This window comes from Phocoena sinus, chromosome 13 (genome assembly GCF_008692025.1).
Source record: "Phocoena sinus isolate mPhoSin1 chromosome 13, mPhoSin1.pri, whole genome shotgun sequence".
In the NCBI taxonomy this organism is placed as follows: Eukaryota; Metazoa; Chordata; class Mammalia; order Artiodactyla; family Phocoenidae; genus Phocoena; species Phocoena sinus.
Window position 1 is genome coordinate 76837416 of NC_045775.1, and position 22341 is coordinate 76859756.

General features: G+C 43.9%; 1 protein-coding gene across 5 annotated transcripts in view; it reads right to left on the bottom strand.

Moving 5' to 3' along the window:
- The window catches only part of REEP1 (receptor accessory protein 1), a 126493-nt gene that overhangs the window by 44775 nt on the left and 59377 nt on the right, over positions 1 to 22341 (bottom strand). For all 5 annotated transcript variants that reach the window (XM_032652760.1, XM_032652759.1, XM_032652763.1 and 2 more), the window contains exons 3-5: positions 12769 to 12845; positions 4567 to 4687; positions 1955 to 2068 (exon numbers count right to left, since the gene is read on the bottom strand). In XM_032652760.1, the coding sequence (XP_032508651.1) occupies positions 1955 to 2068; positions 4567 to 4687; positions 12769 to 12845 (312 nt within the window). The remainder of the gene's footprint in view (positions 1 to 1954; positions 2069 to 4566; positions 4688 to 12768; positions 12846 to 22341) is intronic.

The window sequence follows — 22341 nt, forward strand, 5'->3', positions numbered from 1 at the left end:
AGCCCCCACAAGGCAGAAAATTTTCTTGTCTGAAACCAAATTCAGCAGGAAGCAGGCGTCCCTCACTACTTTAGCCCAACTAGAAAGAACTAATGAGCAGTTATTTTCTGAGGCAAGTTTCAGACTATCTAGAGCTTCCTTCAGGTGAGTTGTAAGGTGCCCGGCTGGAGGCCTAGGCTCACGGGCTTCCCCGGTGGTCAGAGGGACTGGCGGTGACTGGCCAAGATGGTATCAAGACTCAGGAGGTTCTAGCTTGAGGCAGACCTGGAAAAGGATGGCCCTACAGAATTACCTTAAGAATATAATTTACACACACGGCTGAGTGGCCTGGTGACCGGTACTGAGCCACCCTGATAAATATACCACACGGATACTCTACAACTGAGCTGAGAAAAGAGCAGTAACCTATATTCCTTCAGGTGCAGAAGCAAAGGTGGGGTGGGGAGAGGGCCTGGGAGGCTTCTGTAGCTTTGTGTGGCAAAGTTAGCCTGATGAATTCAGAATTTAGCAATTCTGAGTTCTCTTTTCTGTCAGCTTAAACACAAAAGCCTAAAACGACTGCATCTCAAACAGAAGGATCTTAGAATTCACTGCTCTTTGTAAATCCTCATACATCTCCTCCAGATACCAAAGCGGAATTTCCCCTCCAATGATACTCATTGGGATTCATCACTTTGCCAGCTACTATTGTACCTAAGGTGGACAGGGACCCTCCAGGTACCAGCGGAACACTTCACTATGGTTCTGTGTTACAGAAGCACCTGGTCCTTCTCTGAAATAGGAATCACTCCCCTTTGGTTCTCCTGTCTCCCCGCCAGCCTTTGTCTGCAGAACTCCTTGACTTTATGTGGAAGGTGCTTTTCAAACTCCCAGCCCTGTGTGCTAAGTTTTTCTCCCAGAAATGCTCCTGAAGTGCCTCTCCCTGGTTCAGGGCCCAGAAAACCCAGCTCAGTCCCCTGACCCAACTGGCTATCAACACCCTCCATCCCACCATCCACTGGGAGCCCATGGAGCACGAAGATCTGTATTAATTGTCCTCTTCCAAACCCTTTCACAGCTCTACCCTCTCTTTCCCCCAAACCCTCACATTGCCACCCAGGATGCATAGCTTCCCTTTGCTAATACAGCTCACCTCCCAACCACTGTATCTCTCCAGACATAAGCATAACTGCCTTTCCTCCACCCTCAGCCAACTGTAGACCCCTACTGTACCTTTGGATTTGGAGGAAGGTGTTGTCACCAGGAAACACTAGGGCAATCTGCTGAATTTGCTCTGAGAGTAAACATCTACCAATTTTAATTTTTCAGGGCTGAGCACATAACGAGAAATTGACAAAGCGACCAGGAGAATGTAATGGGAGAGGAAGCTGGGAAGGAACACAGAGGGCCTTTGAACAGGGCTGGGTGGAAAAAAGAAGGAAGTAATTGCTTATATCACAATGTCCCACAAGACCAGTATTTATTTCAAACCTCCTCTACCTCTAGTTACTGCTGCTACACATATCATTATCCTCCACGTTTCAACCACTCAACTTATTCTAGGACCCTGGGTTCCTTCCCCTGGATCTGTGGGGCCACGTGAGCATGGAGTACACCCACTCACTCAGGTAATAAGTCTCTGCACCTGTCTATTTAGGTGACTCTCCCAATGCACCCTAGGAAATTGCAGAGAAGAGCTCCCTCTCCTCCCCTTCTCTCTTCTCTGCATCCAAGGATTACACTCCAAGTACTTTAGAGGTTCTTGAGACCCACAGATGAGCTTCAGGGGCTCTGGGAACCTCTCAATATTGCATAAATCATTTGTGTGTGGGGGTGTGCAGTTTTCTGGGGGCAAGATTCACCCTTTTTCCCCTCAGATTTTCAATGGGACCCCAGAAAGGATGAGGAACCTGATCGGTCCTTAGCCTGTCTCTGGGCAAGTTACAGCCACGGCGGTCAGGTCCCAGCATGGTACCTTGGAAGCAGCCATCACCGCCGCCGTGGCCGCCACGTTCAAGCCTCGCTTCCCAAAGTGCACAAGGGCATCATAACTTCGGTCTTTTGCTTGGACCAGGCAATCATCGATTTCCTGTCAAAGGAAAACAGAGGCACACTGAGTTGGAAAGCTCAAATAAATCTCTGTTCTTTCTCCCTTCTCCTGAGCGCTGAGCTTGGGGGCTTGTGCCCAATCACTCATTCTCTCTGGCATTGCCACTAACTGGCTGTCGGACCTGGGCAAGAACTTAGCCTCTATTCACGGTTCTGTCTTCTGAAAAACGAGGACCCTGGTAGCACCTAACTTGTGGAGCAAGGTGAGGATTACATGCGATCATTCCAGAAAAGCACCTGACACAGTGGCTGGTTTCAATAACCAAGAACCATTGTCATCTTCCTTATCTCAAGGAGGTCAGGCCCCGGCAGCTCTGAAATTCTGTTATTCCATAGCTATTTCATACGATACCCAAATCCCTCCCCATGTACATATCGATGGGAGGGATTAGGACACAGAAAGAAATAGGTGTTATTTTTGTTGATAGAGAAGATCATTTTACAGATAACAAAATAAAAGCAGAAATTAGAGGTCATCCAGCCTCATACCACAAGGTAAAGGTGAGGTGGGAAAGAGGACTGACATCTACTTCAGGGACCGAGACCAGGTAAGATATTGGTTCAGTTCAAATTTGAATCAACGTTGGCTCATTCTTTTTGTTTGTTTGGTTTGGGTAGTTGTTGTCACTGTTTTAAGAAAACAGTTGTTTCGGAATCACAGGAGCTCATTGCAGAGTTCAGTCAATGACACTTGGCCTGCATTTCATCTGAAGTTCAGCACATCGGTGCACTTCCTTCCTGCTTTGGGGTATGCAGGTGGGCAGTCAACCCCCTGCCTTGTCCTTGTTTAAGCTTCTTCAAGAAGTCACCGCACTAAGTTTCCACTGCGACCCCTGGCCGACTCCAGAAGTGATTCTTGGCAGCTCTTAAGAGTCAGTCACCTTCCTTTCAATGGAAATTACACTGGCAGCTTCAGGGTAAGTCCAGCGTTTGGAGAAAGGGAAGTAGGAAGAATAGAGATTTGATAACCAGGTTGAGACAGGGATTACCATTCCTCAAAATCCACCCTCTGAGACGGGAAGTGTGTCCTAGTTCCTAAACAGATTCTCAGAAACGTCTACAGTAGCCTGCTCATCCAACCGATATACTCAAAGGCTTCCCCTGGAAGTCCAAAGTATCCAACTTTCAGAAGCAATAGAAATGAATATATCAAGCCACCAACAGTGCTCCTAATTCATACTGTAGTATCCGACCACACAATCAGTTTGGAAAGTCATGTAATATCATTAATGAGTTATACAATGTTGGACCCAGTAATCCCAGTCCTGAGAATTTATTCTAAGATGTCAACAGAAGGAACTATATACTATGTGTGGTGATTGTCGTGGGTCATTAGGAAGACCAAGTGAGAAAGGATGCTATGCCATCATGTCTAAGATCTCAGAAGATAAATATTGCATCTGCTCAGCTTTTTTGTTGTTGCCTCTTGGTTTGGAGTGGCTTTTTTTTTTTTTTTTAACGTACGCTTAAAATTTTATTTTAAAGAGACGTTTCACAGACTGGATTGAACTTAAAAAAGGAGCTACCAAACAAATTAATAAGACAGAGGTCATGTTTATTTTAGTGGTCTCGGCATCTATTACTGTATGAAATCTTAAGAAAACAATGGAACAATCCATTGAAAACAAATCCAGGAAATTAGGTTCAGTGGAGACGTTAAACAAAAAATAATTTTATAGACAGTGACATTATCTTATAAGTAGCTTAAATTTCTTTTCAAGAGGTGTAAGTTGTAATTCCCCCTTGAATCCTTAGTTATTGTTGACCCCTTCCTGCAATCTCTCCCTATCTTATTTTTTCCATCTCTGACAATAGACAAACCTGCATTTTCATTTCAAGGATGGATGTGAAGTACTTTGAAGCGAAACAAACACAAATGATAAATAGCATGAAACAAATTATTATGACTATTCTCATTAATACTTACTGACTGATAATTACTAAAGTAGCAGGTATTTCATTGGTAGCATACGTTTTATCATTGAACAATAAAGCAAACATACTAGAAATGTATTATATTCCAGTCTCTGTTAGTAGCTATCTGGGTACAAGTTCAAATCATTTAATCTCTCTAGGCTTCAACGTTCCTGTTTATGTTAAGTTTTTAAAGTATTTTAATAGTCTATGTAAAAATCCTATCTGCAAAAGGATAGGGGCTGAGCCTGATAAAAGGAAGGAAATTCAGTTTGGGGAGTTGAATTATGAGTGAATCTTTTCTGCTTTTTGTTTCAATGTATGGAAATGTTTTACAATAAATAATGATGAATAACATCCTTTGGAGAATTTCACCACTATTTCTAAACAGGTCATAAAAATAGACTTAAAAAAGAAAGATTAGAAGGAACGAATGTTGGAGGGGGGAAATAAGAGTCAATTAAGAGCCTCCTGCAATAAAACAACCTGCCTTTTTTTTTTTAATCACTTTTTAAAATTTTTTCACTCGCTGGAAGGAGTGCAAGGCAGAGCAACATAAATTACCTTTTCTTTTGAGGACAGCGTGGGATGTACAAACTTCCTATAGAGGAGGCTGGAGCCTTTTGTGTAGGGAGACAGCAGCCAGGCTACAAATGCTATTTTTAGTTCATAATAGAATGGAAACCTGGAGAGAGATGAGAAAATACACATTCCATTAGGTTCTCAGCAACTCCACCCTGAGCCTTTGAAACATGAGACCTGGGGGCACAGACACCTCTCCTGCCTGCACAGGGCCGCCTGGCCCCCAGATTCCCATGAAGGTGTATGCACACACAAGCACATCCAAGGCACAAGCCCAAGGCCTCTTGAAAGCCAGTTCATTTTTTTTTTTCTTTTCCTCTTTGGCCATACGGCTCAGCTTGTGGGATCTTAGTTCCCCAAGCAGGGATTGAACCTGGACCCTCAACAGTGAAAGCACTGAGTCCTAACCTACTGGACCGCCAGGGAATTCCCAAAGCTGGTTCGTGTTTTCTTTCCTTGTCAAGCAAGCCAGGGACCTGGGGTCTCTCCAGCAATCACCCTATGACCGTGCTTGACAACACCTGGAGCTTCCGTCCGAGCTCTGCTCATTTCGGTTGGAGCCGGGGCTCCTGTAGGCCCAGATGCCACAACCAGCCGTGCCCAATTTCCCGGTCATTCACTCTTCACTGGAGGCCACGAAGGCACAAACGCAGGATTTACAGTAGGGATTTACAGTAGGGCGGAGCTGACAAAGAATCGCCAGACTGAGAGTGAAAGCCTCCCCTCCTTGGCTATCTCCTTAGTCCCCAAAAGGCAGGGACGGGAGCCCAACTCTTGCCAGGAAAGAGGATGCTACTCACCCTATTCAAACCAACAGCAGGCTGGCGGGGAGGAGGGGAGGCATCAATTAGGAGTTTGGGGTTAATATATACACACTACTATATATAAAATAGATACCAACAATGACCTACTGTGTAACACAGGGAACTATACTTAACATTTTGTAATAACCCATAAGAGAAAAGAACCTGAAAAAAATATATAACTGAATCACTTTGCTTACACCTGAAACAAACACATCATTGTAAATCAACTCTACTTCAATTTAAAAAATTACATTTAATTAAAGAAACCAACAGCAGGCAAAAAGGTCTCGATCTTTTTGGTGCCGAAAGAAAGAAGAGTTCAGGATACAGATAACATACGATTCTGAAGTTTAAAGTCCTGTGTGCCATGTGTTTATGCATCCCATGAACACTTACCCGGCACCCATATGTGGCAGCCGGTGCTGAGCACCAAGGAGACAGTGGGAAGCAAAGAAGACCTGACCCCTGCTCTCTTGGAGCTTCCAGTCTAGCGGGAAACACAGACAAGGTTCTGGCGTCCTTGGAACTGGTAGTCCAGTCAAGGAAACAGAGATCGCTCAAATCATCACGATTAATATGGAATAGCAACCTGAGACGAGTGCCATCACGGGCCTCTGCTGACCCATGTGGTGCCTCTGCACGTGTGAGAAAAAGCCAAGTCCTTCAGCTGGATGCAGTCCTGGGAGCACATGGCTTGCAAACAGGGCTTCATCCGAATTTCAGCTCCACTCGCCTCCTTGGCCAGATATCTTGTGCTACGAACAACCTGTGCAACCATACTTGGCAGGCCGGATGTGTATTAACCATATTTAAAAATTTTCTGTACTCTGATGCTTTGACATCTTGGGACCTTGCTGACTCTGGAGAGACTGCCTCTCCCATGGAAACCACAATACAGTCTCTTGCCCACACTTACTGCCTCTGCTTCCTGATCAGCCCCGTGCTTCCCCATGCGGCTCTGTGCAGCGGGCTGTACCTCTAGGGATCTGTGAATATAACGAACTTATTCCTTCATGATAGTCATTTCTGTGTCTGCATGTCTTACCAGACCTGAAAACAAAGTCTGGGTACCATTAAAACAGATGCGATGAGGGAAAGTGACACCTGGGCTAGTCTGAGGAATCAGAAAAGTAAACCCCTCCCAGGCATCCTCCCTGATAAGAGAGCCCAAACAAAGAGCAATTTCTAGCAAGTCATTTCAGAGCCCTTTAACTCTCAAGTCACTCCAATCAGCGGCCCCACCCCCTCCTCCTCTCCTCATCCTAGTTCACGGCCTTCTCTTCTGGCAGGCCCTTCCTGAATATTCCCTTAGCAACTATAGGACACTTTCGTGTCAAGATTGCTTAATGTTTCACAGCCAGAAAAGAGAAGGAGCTGAAGGAACAGAGGTGTGATTCTCCCGTAATTGAACACTCTGGTGATGAACAGTGAAGGAAGTTTGGTCTGGAAAACAAGTATTCGTCAGCCCCAAGGGACAAATGAACCTGCAGAGCTCAGGCATCAACCCAAGATTCACGGATAATCCCAGGGGTTCTGTCACGCCGCTGCTCTTTTGTTTATTATGTAAAAGACGGGTTTTGTAAAAAATAGGTCATGCGTGCACGTAGTTTAAAAAATTCTAGAAGTCCAAAAGAGTATATAGCAGAGTCTCCTTCCCATCCTGGATGCTTTTCCAAAAGCGTAAGCATCATGGGTCTTGTGCATCCTTCCAGAAGCGGACTAGGGCTAAGATATACAACTGTGTGGGTACATACGACTCCCGTAATGTCCCCCATGCTCACCTAGTGGCATTCTCTGCACCCCTTCCTACACCTTGCTTCCCCCTACTGCACACACATGATTAACTGTACGCTTTGGGGATTTCTTTTTTTTTTGGCTGCACCATGTGGCTTGCGGGATCTTAGTTCCCCAACCAGGGATGGAACCCGGGCCCTGGTAGTGAAAGCACGGAGTCCTAACCACTGGACCGCCAGGGAATTCCCCAGGCCTCACTCTTCTTTTTTTTTTTTTTTTGAATTTTATTTCATTTATTTTTTTATACAGCAGGTTCTTATTATTCACTCTTCTTAATGGCTGTGTATGGGGGCGTGAGCATCTACCCAGACCCCCGTGAATGGATATTTACAAAAGGTTACAATCTTTGGCTTCTACAAGAGAGCTGCAGTGAATCTCCTGGAGCACGCTTCTTTATGTACCTATGCTAACATGCCTTTAGGAAAATGCCCAGAAGTGGAATTTCTGCGGGCATCTAATTTACAGATAGAGGTTGTACTTCTGTGCAAACATAGGTACAAGAGTCTGATTGCCCACAGTCACACCCTCACAGTGTAGGACCAACCGTAAGAGCCTGCCCCAGGCTGGACGGGGGTGTGGGGGGGAGAACGTTAGATCCTGAGCAATCCTTCTGGGCTGCCAGAGACCCTTTATTCTTTGGCCAGCCTGCTACTGAGCCTCCTGTTCTTCAGGATCTTTCCCGTGTGCCCCATCCATGCTGACGCAGCCTTTGAAAACCTTCCTGCCTCCTAACCTTCTGGCTTCACCTCCCAAATCTTCTCTTGTCAGGCTGGCAAAGCATCTCCAATGACCAAATGCGGTAGCAGACTTCACTTGGTGGTCTCCAGACCACCAAGATACCACCCTCCCTGGCATCTCTAGACCAGGACACAGAGGGCTCCTCTGTATTCCCCTGTCCACCTTGGGTGATGGAGCTTCCTTTGAAGCGAAATCAACTAGTTATAGAAGAATCACAATGGAATGGGTTTGTTCCTTGGGCAGAAAGCTGACATGAATATCCACAGAAGAAAAAAGGAAGAGGTTACAGCCTGCTAATTCTCGACCTTTCCAGGACTTTGGTTAAAAGTAGGCTCCTTTAGAGTCTTAGTAGCAAAACTCAAATCTCAAGACTGCCTCCTACTGTTAGCAATCACTACGTTTTCTTTCAATTTCTCTCCTTAAGCTTTTTTCCTGCCCCACTTCCTACTCAAAGATAACAACTAGCTTATTGATTGATTCATTCAGTTGGGAAAATTCTATCGAAAAGCTATGAGGTGAAAGGTCTGTGCTAAGCAGTACAGGGAAACCAAAGCTAGGTTAGGCATGTCCTCGCCCTTAGGGGTTTATCATCTAGCAGGAGAGCGGAAACCAACAGGTGACCCCATAATGTGCAATGTGATATGGAACAATGTCTTACTGAGGATCAAGAGCCTTGCTTCTCTCCAAATCTCCATCCGCCGCCCATGATCATCCACTTCATAATTCTTACTATGTACCTGGCATCAGCTCAACCTTGGTAGACCCAAAGCAAATCTCTCAGAAGTCTCTACACATTACTCTCTGGTGGGTGAGGGCCCTCTCCCCTTTGCAGATTCAAGTGAGAAAATGAGCTTAGGACTGAGTGGGCCTCAAGTTTTAGTCTAAGTTGCCAGTGACTGTCGGTAAGGCCTGCGGGCCACCTGAGAAGGTCCCTGGGGATGCCAGCTGCCCCGTGGTATCAAAAGAAGCTGAGAGCTACTGCTGAAATCTAAAGCCTCACGCCACAGAACATAAGTGGGAAACCTCCCTACCTCTCTACTGTGGAACGAGATATCCTGGGTAGGAGTAAAGGCTGTGTATCTTAGCCAGGACAGGAAAGGAAGGGAAGAGCATGGACGGAGGGAGGCTAGACAGACAGAGAGACAGACAGACAGACACACACACACTACAGGGGAGAAAAGAATCCTGCCCCTAAGCCACCAACATAGAAGAATAGAGAACAAGAAGAGGCACCTACTTACTTTTTAGTGTATTGTTTCAATTTTATTTTGTCATGTGTATGTATTATTTTATAGTTTTTAAAAAATTAAATGAAATCACTTATACAAATTGTGAAAAAAGCCACCATCCTATCTCTTTTTTTTTTTTTTTTTTTGCGGTACACGGGCCTCTCACCGTTGTGGCCTCTCCCGCCGCGGAGCACAGGCTCCGGACGTGCAGGCTCAGCGGCCATGGCCCACGGGCCCAGCCGCTCCGCGGCACGTGGGATCCTCCCGGACCCGGCACGAGCCCGCGTCCCCTGCATCGGCAGGCGGACTGTCAACCACTGCGCCACCAGGGAAGCCCCCATCCTATCTCTTCTGTGACCATACACAACGGCTGTTTTCATCAACACAGAAAGTTTTTAAAAGTTACCAATGAAGAGGGAACTGCCCTGGTGGAGGGGTGGAGAGAGCAGGATGGGGATGAGTGAAGAGTGACGGGAAGAGTATACACATGAGGGGTGATCTCCAGTCCTGGAAGTAAACAAAAGTTAAAGATGCTTCTAGGAAGCCAGAAGGTGCAGGACTACCCCGCCCCCCTTTCAATTATAAACAGAGCTTAGAGCAGCTGAGTTGGTGTCCACTCCCTGGAAGGGAAAGGGGGCCCTGTGTCTGATGGGTCTATCCCATGTCCATTCCCAGGCGAGAGGGAGGATGGAGAGGAAGGACTCTCCTAGAAGGAGACCATGATCTGTAATACCTGGAGGTTGGCAGGAAAAGAGAAAGCAGGCTGAGGGTGTGTCCAGGCTGTGCCGAGGAAGGCAGGGAAGGGCCCCAACGAACCATTCCCTGCAGAAGCAGAGCCCACGGTGCCAGGAGACAGGCAAGGGACCCTCACTTTCCACCCACAAACTGCATGGACAGCGCCAGTTCAGAGGGACTAACGAGGGACCAGATGAGGCCTCCACATGGGTCAGGAAGAGAGGGGGATTCTACCCATACCTGTGCACATGCTCCAAGTACCCTAGTTATCAGACGCCTTCCTGTGGCATGCAGCACATGACCTTGATCCTTTGGCCTTCCTCCCCATGTTACCCACAAATATGTTACCTTATGTAGCAAAGGGATTCTACAGATGTAATTAGGGTAATTACTCAGCTGATTTTAAGATAGGGAGATTATACTTGATTACTGAGGTGGGTCTAATCTAATTACCTGAGACTTTAAAAGCAAACGCAGAGATCTTTCTCTGGCTGGTAACAGAAGAAGATGGAGATGACGTGCCATTGTTGGCTTGAAGATGACAGGGTGGCACACGTCAAGGAAATGGGGACCTCAGTCCTACAGCCACAAGGAACTGAATTCTGCCAACAACCTGAATGAGCCTGGAAGTGGAATCTCCCCAGAGCCTCCAGATAAGAGCCTAGGCTGACCCACACCCTGGTTTTGGCCTTGTGAGTTCCTCAGCAGAGTTCTCAGTTGACTCTACCTGGACTTCTAACTCACAGAAACTGTGAAATAATAAAGTTGTATTGTTTTAAGCTGCTAAATTTGTGGTAATCTGTTACTGCAGCAACAGAAAAGTAATACACTGGGACTTCCCTGGTGGTCCAGTGGTTAAGAATCCACCTTCCAATGCAGGGGATGTGGCTTCGATCCCTGGTCGGGGAATTAAGATCCCACATGCCACGGGGCAACTAAGCCCGCGCGCCACACCTACTGAGCCCACGCACCACAAACTACAGAGCCCACACACCTCAACTAGAGAGAAGCCCACACGCCACAGCGAAAGATCCCACATGCTGCAATGAAGATCCCGCAACCAAGACCCGACGCAGCCAAAAATAAATAAATAAACAGAAATTTAATTAAAAAAAAAAAGAAAAGTAATACATCTCCCCAAATCAAAATCAAATCCATCCCAGAAACAGTTGTTGAGCACTTATTAGGCATGAGACTAAAATTCCAGGGCCATGGGTAAAACGTATTCCAGCTACCAGGGAGCAGCATATCCATCATCAGGCAGGATTTCCACCCAGGAAAGAGCAGCAAGGCTGAAATGCCCGAAACCTCCGGGAAAGAGCTCATGAGACTAACGCTCTGCCCGCTTTGTTCATGATAAGGGACAGGAGGACAGCAGGAGGCCACCTGGCACCAGACAGAAGGAGGGCATCATTAAGAAGGCTGCACGACATGAAGTGCTGGCCACGCTCTTTAATCGACTACACAATCCTCACTGGGTCTGGCCTGTTCTCATCTCTGCAGGACAGACAGGAACCTCCCCACCGTAGCTCTGCACAAAATGAGGTCCACCTCCTAGTGCCAGCCTCTGGGGTCTGGGGAAGACGAAAAAATGGCTCAGCAGAGCTCCATCTCCAGTCCTGGAGACTCAGCCCTGTCTTCAGTCTGTTGTTTATCTGGGCACAGGACAGGGCAGAGTGGCACAAGCATATTGAATTAGGTAATCCAGATTCCTTCCTTCCAGCTTAAGGCCATAATAGCTGAGACATCTATCTCCCCCAGTAGAGATGAAAGCCAGGCTCCTTCAGGGGAAAAACTACACACTGAGGTCATTAAGGCCACTGACCCAAGACAGGATTCAGTGAAGTGGTATTCAGAGAAGTGGATGTCTTTGATCTAGGACATCCCAGAGGGTAAGTCCAGGCTAATCCTTTTTGGGGTAAGAACTTTTTTTTTTTCCCAAAATGGAAATATCTTTATTATTTTCCCTGATGAAACCTGATCATGGTAAAACATTCATACAACACAGCAAATGTGAAACTGACCCCATGATCCCAAGTTGCGGAAATAACCTTCGCTAACAGACAAGTATTTTCCACACTATTTTTAGTACACATTCACATGTGCACAAACTCAGACCCTTTAGATACAAACAGGATACTGTATATTATTCACAGCCTCTTTCAGCTAAGACACAATATATGAATACAAACACCTAACTTATGATTTTCACTTGGTCCATTGCTGTAATAGCTGCATTGTTTATGAGAGAGAAAAAGCTGTCCATCGAAAGGGGACTGATTAAATAAATTACGATCCATCTATACCATGAAATTCTATGTGGCCTTTAAAAAAGTAGGTAGATCTATTTATGCTTACGTCAAAGTATTTCAAAAATAAATTTAAGAAACAAAGTGAGAACTGTTAGGTATACTACAGTACTATTGTTTTTTAAAAAAGGAAAAGTATGTGTATATGTGTGTACGTATACACACGCATACATTTTTTAAAAGTATATACAATTGTGAAAAGCAGTAATGGTGAGAGTGAATGGTGTAGGGGAGAAACTTAGTTTCATTGCACACTTTTGTGTACTGTTTTTCTCCTTTTTATTTTTTTAACATAAGAATGCTTCTTTACCAACTCCATTAATTGAGGAATTGTGTTTATCTTGCCCATCATTATATCATTGTAAGAACAATACCTGCTCTTACATGGTCATTCAATAAATATTTACTTGAAGAACAATTTTATAGACTAATTGATTTGAAATGTTCCAGTTAGCATTCCTGCACCTGCTTCTCTGTGCTAATAAGGTTTGAGACTGCTTTCAGACCTTCCCACCTCTCCCTGACACTTGGCAACATCTTTCCTGGAAAAGTCCCAATTCCTGGAGTACTTACCAACAAAGGAAGATGTCGGTGAATGTCTCTGCTGTGGTGAAAAGTGCAAATATAATCCAGTACATCATCCATTTGACCTGTTGAAGGAGAAAGCAACAAAGCTAGCAGAAAAGGTCAAGGAGGAGTGGCTGCCAGCTTGAAGAGAACAGGCCCCTACAGTGGATGCTGAGATGTGTCCAGGCAGAGTGGCCTGCATTGGTAACCCCTTTTCCTATCTTTCCCCAGGTTGGTCCAGTTCTACTCCAGACCTTGGGGCTGGGGGCAAACAGGCTGTTTCCACAACTGACCCAGGCTCAAGCTCTAAGTAGACTTTAGGTGGCCTTCAATAGCCCTCAGGTGAGCCAGGGAGACCTGAAGACCAGCAGTGACTCAGGTTTCAGTCAGGTCATTTGCCCAGGACTAACACCAGGTGAATAAAGTTTTCAAGCCTCCACAGAGACACACCCTGGAATAAACTTTAACCTGGCCAGACTCTCTGATATGGAATGATGGTAATCCTCACTGGTCATTTAAAAACCCTTCCAGGGACTTCCCTGGCGGTCCAGTGGTTAGGACTCTATGCTTCCACTGCAGGGGGCGTGGGTTCAATCCCTAGTCGGGGAACTAAGATCCCGCATGCCGTGGTGTGGCAAAAAAACAAAAACAAAAACAAACAAAAAAACCCTTCCATGTGGGAAATCCCCATAGTCCCTCCCAGAAACTGGATATTTTCTTTTAATCTCCCCCATGTGACCATACTTTTCCATTTCTACTGTCTCTCTTTCCCAATTGAGGCCTTGGTCCCCTCTCTCCTGAACTACTGCAGGGGTCTCCTGACTGCTTCCCTGTCTCCTGGCTTTCCCCTCACCAATCCATTCTACAAACTATCCCCATACTAATCTCCCCAAAAGCATGAACTCAACCTATTAATCCTCCATTTAAAATCTTCTAGCCTGCAGCATAAAGTCCAAATTCCTTAGTCTGTTCCTTCTGGCTTTTGGAAATGGTGGGGTCGTTTGTATTGGACCAATCCTCTTGCCAATAACGATAATAAACTCTGAACAAAATATTTTATTTTATTGATTGATTGATCAATTGATTGCCTGCCGCGCCACGCCACACGGCTTATAGGATCTTACTTTCCCGACCAGGGGTCGAACCAGCACCCTCAGCAGTGAAAGTGCAGAGCTCTAACCACTGGGTCGCCAGGGAATTCCCTGAGCAAAATGTGTTAAAACAACTGTTTGAAGGCTAGAAAAGCTATCAAAAGCTGGCAGAAACTGGAAAGGATCCAACTCTTGAAATAAGGGGACCACACCAGAGTAAATCCATGTTGATGTAGTTAAGGAAACTCCCTTAGCTGGCAAATCATGGGGCAGATAGAACTCCAGAAGAAATCCATAGTCTTATTTGCCTGAGGAAGTGGAAAATAGAGTTTGAGACTGCCAATGGTGCTGGAAACTGAAAAGGAAAAATCCCCAGTAAGAGGGAAGCCGTAAGGGTGTAGGCCCCCAAATCCACATATCAATTCCTTTCAATTTCTTGGCTGGCTCCTGAATTGTACAGAATCAGGTAATATTCCAAGGTGACTGAGTAAAATACAGCTGGAAAACTGAGAGTTGAAGAGAGATTCAGTTTCTGCCCACTGGAGGAGAAACAGAGTTCGGAGTTCAAGTTCTGCCAAATTAGAGGAGCTTGGTAAACATTTGGGAATTTCCAGTGAAACACCTAAAAGGCCATACCTTAGGAATAAAAATTATGCTCTAGGACTAAGAGATTAGCTCTAGGACTAAGAGCAAAACTGAAATACACCTGCCCCAATAAAACGTAAAACCTAGCTGCCACAAGGTCAAGATGATCTGTCAGAATTTAACTGCCTGTGAGAACAAAAATTAACGTGCTTCACAAGAAGGCAATGCAGGTCTAGAGTTCCTATGATGTATTATACATAACAGTCCAATAAACAAGAAAAGCTATATATATGAAGAAACAGGAAAACATACTCCATGGTTAAGAGAAAAACTGGTCAATAGAAACAGATCCATATTTGACCTAGATTTTATAATTAGCAAGGACTTTAAAAAGTATAAATGTGTGTTAAGACAACCAGATATTCACATGTGAAAGAATGAAGATGGACTTCTACCTCACACCATATACAAAAAATGAACTTAAAATGTATTAGAGACCTAAATGTAAGAACTCTTACAAGAAAACACAGGAGTAAATTCTTGTGACCTTGGATTAAACAATGTTTTCTTAGATGTGACATCAAAAACACAAGCAATGAAGGAAGAAAACAGATAAATTAGACTTTGTCAAAATTTAAAACTTTTGTACTTCAAAGGATACCATCAAGAAAGTGAAAAGACAACCCACAAAATGGGAAAAAATATTTGCAAATCAGTATCTGATATGGTATTTGTATCCAAATAATAAAGAACTCATACAACTCAATAATAAAAAGACAAAACCCAACTTAAAATGTGCCAAGGGCCCATATCTTTTAGAAAATGAATCAATAATTAATAAATCCAATACCCATTTATGATAAAAACTCTCAGCAAAGGAATAGAGGGGAACCTCTTCAACTTGACAAAGAACATCTACAAAAAACACTACAGCTAACATCACACTTAGTGGTGTGAAATTAGATGCTTTCCCACTAAGATCAGAAACAAGATAAAGAGGTCCCCTCTTAACACTCCTATTCACTATCATACTGGGATTCCTAGCTAATGCAATAAGACAAGAAATGAAATAAAAAGTATACAGACTGTGAAGAAAGGCATAAAACTGTCTTTTTTTTCCGATGGCATGACTGTCTATATAGAAAACCTAAAAGGACTGACAATAACAAAACCCAAAAACCTGGAACTAATGAGCAATTATAGCAAGGTTTGAGGACACACGGTTAATATATAAAATAATCATATAAAAAATATAAAAACCAATTGCTTTCCTATATGCCAACAAAGAACAACTGGAACTTGAAATTTAAAAGAAAAATACCATTTATATTAGCACCAAAAAATTTAATTACTTAGGAATATACCTAACAAAATATGCAAAAGCTCTGTATGAGGAAAACCACAGTACTCTGATGAAAGAAATCAAAGAAGATTTAAATAAATGGAGAGATGTTATATGTTCATGGATAGGAAGACTCAGTATTATCAAAATGTCAGTTCTTCCCAACTTGATCTATACATTCAATGTAATCCCAATTGAAATGCCAGCAAATTGTTTCGTGGACATCGACAGATTAATTTTAAAGTTTATATGGAAGGGCAAAAGATCTGAATAGCCAATATGATACTGAAGAAGAAGAACAAAGTTAGAGAACGGACACTATCTAACTTCAAGACACAAGCTACAATAATCGAGACAGTGTGGTATTAGTGAAACTACAGATAAATATATCAGATAGACTAGACAAATAGACTAGAGCTCCAAAACAGACCACATAAATATAGTCAACTGATCTTTGACAAAGGAGCAAAGGCAAATCGATGGAGAAAAGATAGTCTTTTCAATAAATGGTGCTGGGAACAACTGGATATTTGCATTCAAAAAAAATTGATAGATATAGGTGTTGATCTTACATCTTCCACAAAAATTACTCAAAATGGATCACAGACCTAAATGATAGATGCAAAATTATAAAATTTCTATAAGATAACACAGGAGAAAATCTAGGTGACCTGGAGCTTGTCAATGAATCTTAATACATCACCAAGAGTGTGACCCATGGAAGAAAAAAACTGATAAGTTAGACTTCATTAAAATAAAAAACTTCTGCTCTGCAAAAGACATTGTTAAGAGAATGAAAAGACAAGCCACAGACTAGGAGAAAATATTTGCAATACATATATCTGAAAAAGGACTTGTATCCAAAATAAACAAAGAATACTTAAAACTCAACAACAACAAAAATAACCCAATTTTTAAAATGGCAAAAGATCCGAAAGACACCTCACCAAAGAAGATATACAGCAACTTATTAACAAATATTTTGTTATAAAACTAAATTTTTCTTCTGTCACCACTTAACAAGACACTTATCCTAGGAGAAAAAGGGTGGGTTCAATATTATTTTCTTTAAAAAGTAGAAATATGTTAAAGAATCTATAGGGAAAGGTAGATATAACGAGTGAAGAGATGGGAAATTTCAAGAGAAAGAAGGAAAATTTTTAAAAAGAACTAAACGATATCCTAGAACTGAAAAATACAATATCTGAAAAAAAATTTTTTTTAATTATTGAATGGAATTTATAGCAGCTTGGACACAAAAAAAGATTTGTGAACTTGAAGACAAAACAATAGAGTCAACCAGGCTGAAGTCTAGATTGGAGGAGGGCAGGTGCGGAATGAAGAGTCTCAATACCTGTAGAACAGCATCAAGCAGTCTAACACATATGGAATAGGAATTCTAGAGGAGAGGAAAAAGAGAATTGGACAGAAAAATTATCTGAAGAAATAGCGACTCAAAATTTCCAAAATTTGACCAAAATATCAAACCCACAAGACCATGGAATCCCATGAATTGAAGCAAGATAAATATGAAGAAAACCACACCTAGCCACATCATAGTAAAACTGCTAAGAAGCAAAGAGAAAATCTTAAGCAAGGGAAAAAAGACATTACATACAGGGGAATGACAATAAGAATTATAACTGACCTTTTATCAGAAACAATGAATACCAGAAGAAAATGGAATAACATCTTTAAAGTGCTAAAAGAAAAAAAAGTGTCAACCTATAATTCTATACCCAGCAAAAATATCTTTCAAACATGAAGGCAGTTCTGGTGAATCTCCATTGTCTTTGTGACTCTGAAACATGTGGCACAATAGATTAATTAGAGGACTTCTCTATTTAGAAAAACAAGACAGTCCCCTGGAAACAAGGCTGGCTTAGTCCATCAAAAGAAACTACTATCGGGGCTTCCCTGGTGGCACAGTGGTTGAGAGTCTGCCTGCCGATGCAGGGGACACAGGTTCATGCCCCGGTCCAGGAAGATCCCACATGCCGCAGAGGGGCTGGGCCCGTGAGCCATGGCCGCTGAGCCTGCGCGTCCGGAGCCTGTGCTCCACAACGGGAGAGGCCACAACAGTAAGAGGCCCGCGTACCGCAAAAAAAAAAAAAAAAAAAAGAAAGAAACTACTATCTAAGATGCTACATGCTACCAAGGTTATCTGCAGCAGAACGGGCTCCTTATCAGGGAGCAAACAAGATCTAGTCCAGCTGTAAAGTCCATGGCATACTGGGGCCCAAGATCCAGGAATTCCCAACACTGGTATCCAGATACACTGCCAGGAGCCTGAATTCCCTCTCTGGAGGCTTTTTCTTTTTAGTGTTCAAACCACACTCTAGTATCTTTGGTTAAAAACAAAGGAAAATGATAACAACAATAAAAAATATTTTTCCTTGACACAACGCTTAGACACAAACTTCTCCAGTGGGTCACCTACACTTGCAGTGTCTACTTCCTCATCCCTCACTTACTCAGTGCACTGCATCCATTACATCAAAACTGCCCTCACTGGGGTCTTTGTAACATATTTCAAGGGGGTGTAAGGGACCCTTTTTCAGTTTTTTGCTTGACTTTTCAGCTAGATGTGAAACTATCACTTACTGAAAAGCTCTCGCAACACTACCTGATTTCCCTCTCAACTTGCTGGCTACTTCTCAGGCTCATCAATTCCTCCTCAGGGCTTTGTTCCTGACATCCTCTTCTAACCCTAGACTAGACATTCTCCCTGAAGGAAGTTCTGCATTCTTCACCTAACACAGCCAATGAATCAAGTTCTGTCACTTCCACCCTCTTATTTCTCTTGAACTTATCTTTTCTCCATCCCTCTACCATTACTTCAGACCACCACCATCTCCTGCCTAGAACAAAACTACAGCCTTTTGATTGGTTTTTATACCTCTACCCACTTCCCAATCCGTCCTCCATATTCCAGTCAGAATGACCCAAATTTGATGATTCTCCTTCCTAGCTTAAAGCCTTCAATAGCTCCTTATTGTTGTTACAATAAGGCCCCAATTCCTTAAATTGGATTACAAGTCCTTGCATAAACTGGACATTGATTACCTCCACCAAAAGCTCTCCTCCTCACACATACCTTCTCGAATTTTCCACTCCAATTATAACGAACCTCTTTCAGTTTCCTAATAGAGCATCTTCTTTTGCCTCCAGATTTCAGCCCTCAGATATCAACTTAACTGTCATTTCCTCCAGGAAGTGCCCAAAGTTTACGTATCCTCTCCTTTCTTCCTCCCATGGTATCATACATGTTCCCTGTCATAACACTTACCACTCTGCTTTGAAAGTATCTGTTTATTCTGATGTTTCTCTTCCTACATTGTAAGTTCCCTGAGAGTAGAGACCAGTTCTTCTTGCACATCATTATATCTTTTGTACCCAAAACAGTTCTTGGCACATAGTAGGTTCTAGGTGAATATGTTTTAAATGCCTGGATTAGAATGTTGGGTGTTGTGAATGGAAAAGAATGAACGGTCTCAAAAAGGTTGAGATGGAATATACTTTGGAAAATACTAGTCTAGGTGGCTTTTTGAGAAGACAAAATTAGATAGCTTGCAAAGCAACAGATGCTCCCCATGAGATGGATGGCTAGGTATACATGGGATGAAAGGGTCCTGGTGAAGCCAGGGCATGAGTGACTGATAGTTATGGAGCCTCTCACACTAGCAAGAAAGTAAAGAAAGAGCCAATTTAGGGAGAAGAAGCTAAGCTCCATGAGGCAGAGGATAGTCTGAGGGTCCCAGAGGACATCCAAGAAGAATGCCCAACAGGCCTCTGGAAAGGCAAAACTAAATCTCAGGAGGGGGGTTGGGGCTGAAGACAAAGGTGAGGGAGCCAAGGCAGAGAGGAGGCTGGAAGTGTTAGCCTAAAAGAAGTTTCCATCATGTACTCCTCCACTTTAAAACACTTTCATGCAGAAGGAAGGGTCTGAGAATGACTCACTGAGCTTCACAAGGTAAATGAAATACTGGTGACTCATTCACGGAAACCATAAATAAATTACCTGGAAATGGTTTTCCCCACTAGGCCTCAGAGAAACCAAATGTAAGTTATTTTTCCAAGATTTGAAATAGAACTTGCCAGGTTTGAGGGATTCTACCCAAAATTCCTTGCAAGTTAAGGGGGAGCTTGGGTGGGCCAGCATCCAAAAAAGAGACAGAAAGTTATTGCTGATTTGCGAGGTTATCACTGGGGGCAACTCTAGAGTGGAGAGTTGACAGCATAACTGGGAACTCCCTCTGGACTGGTCAAGCACAGGAATGAGAAGATAGGAGAGCAGTGGTAACCCTAGGCCATAATAAAGGGTGGGAAGCAGAGCTTGTTGACCTTCCATGAGCCACAGAGGCGGGCTGAGACCCCACAGCCCATCAGACCCTGCTCCCAGGGCTCCTGGGAGCCTGCAAAAGGTCTCCCCCATGAGTTGTGGAGACAGCAAAGTCAGCCACCTCTTAGCTCCGCCTCACCTTTAGCCTCCCCGATGCAGTCACACTAATATTTCTTGAGCCTCTCACATTTCCTCCTGCATCTGGGCCCTGCTTCGGCCTCACGGGGAATTCCCTATGCCAAATGACCGAGAAAGGACAAATGTGAGGCTGGTTGACAGATGAGTCTGTACCATCTGCTGGCACGAGCTCACAGTGGACAACTGTATAGTCAGGGGTGACCTGGAGGGAGTGGGGAAGGAAATTCCCTGCAGGCAGAACTTTGAGCAGCACAGTTAGCCTGGAAGAAGAAATGTCCTGAGGTAATACATTTATACTGTCACCAGGTTTATTAACTGTATTTTCTTATTTTCTGTAGTCTTGATGCTGTGACATCTGGGGTCCTGCTGACTGGAGAGAGACTGCCCCCTCTAGGACTAGCTAATTCTTGAGACATTCTTGCCCCAGAGCAAACATGCAAACTGCCCAATCCAGGATCCATACTCCAAACTACCTCCTTTATGGAGCTCTCATAGGTAGCCAATACTTCCCAGCCCTAATCACCCCAGGACCTGGTACCAGATACCTAGAGGCAGCCCCTACACCCCAGAGCCTGCTGAAATTATTCCAACTAGCCAGTTCTCAGCTTGCTTACTCTGCCTTGCTTTGCCTTTCCCACAGAAACCGTGATAAAGGTCATTGCCCACATTTCCCCCTCACTGGCCCTGGTGCTTCTCCATGTGGCCCTGCATGGTGTGTTGTGCCTCCTACTTCCAGGGAACTGTGAGTAAAAGCTTCTGCCTCCATGAGCCATTTCTGTGTCTGCATGCCTTACCATACCTGATTAAAACCAATCTGGGATACATTTTAAAACACCAGGTAAGAATCTGGATAGATGATGAGGTATTTGGAAGGGACAAGACTGAGCGATTGGTGTTGAGGTGCTTTGGAAATTATACGAATGGGCCCACAGAACGCAAATATTTGTGGTCCTTGCTAATGCTCACCAAAAGGTCCTGATGGCAGAGGAGGCTCTTGGTAATCAGGTGGATGAGATGACCAGCCCTTTGCATGTCTATGAGCCTTTTACCCCATGATATTGCATGTTCAATGGGCTCATGGACCAGTGGTCATGTAGACAGAGGGAACACATGGGCTCAGCAATGTTCATCCCTCTCACCAAGGGCGACCTGGCCATGACCCTGCTCAGACACCAAGGTGCCAGCAGTAGTGACTAAGTATCTCTAGGACAGTACCATATCTTAAGGCACCAGCCAGCATCCTGGGAGCAGGCTCATCATAACAAGCCCCTTCCTTCATAGAAAGGGCAGCATAGACTCTTTTCTGGAATATTCATTTATTGGGTATGTAGACTTGCTTTTCCCACTGCCATGTTTCTGGCAGCCATACAGCAAGCTGTGGACTCAGTGAGTGCCCTGTTCATTTTGATGTATCCCAACATTGCTTCTGACCAAGGGCCCTCGTTTACAGCGGAAGAAATATGACAGTAGACTGATGTTTTGGGGAATCACTGATCTTAATCATGTACCCCAATGCCCTGAGGCAGCTGTCCTTATACGATGCTACAAGAGCTTTGGAGAGTTCCAGAAAAGAACCAGGTGGCAGTCAGCATTCTGTGAGGTGATATGCTGTCCTAGAGGATGCAGTTTCCTCTCTGAACTAGTGACCGACACAAGGTACTGGATCTTAGCCAGAATCTAAAGGTTCAGGAACCAAGGAAATGAGGGTGGTGTTTCTTATGATTAAGCCTAAGGCTAGCTCCTTGTAACTCAAAGTGTGGTTCATGGGCTGTGGTTCCAGTTCACTGGAAACTCCTAGGACCTTGCAGAATCTCAGGCCCTACTCCAGAGCTAATGGATCAGAAGCTGCATTTTAGTAAAACTCTCTATTTATTCATATGCATGTTAAAGTTTGAGAATCACTGGTCTAACCCACTCACGACACTTCTGCTTCTCATCCTCAAACCTCTGAACTCTGCTTTTCAATAGTTTTAGTACTCGAAAGGTGGATGCTTCCGTGAGGGATATAAAATGGTTCTGATGAAGTGGAGGCAGAGACTAGAAGGTCACCTGGCCATTTCAAGACCACCATGCCACCAGGA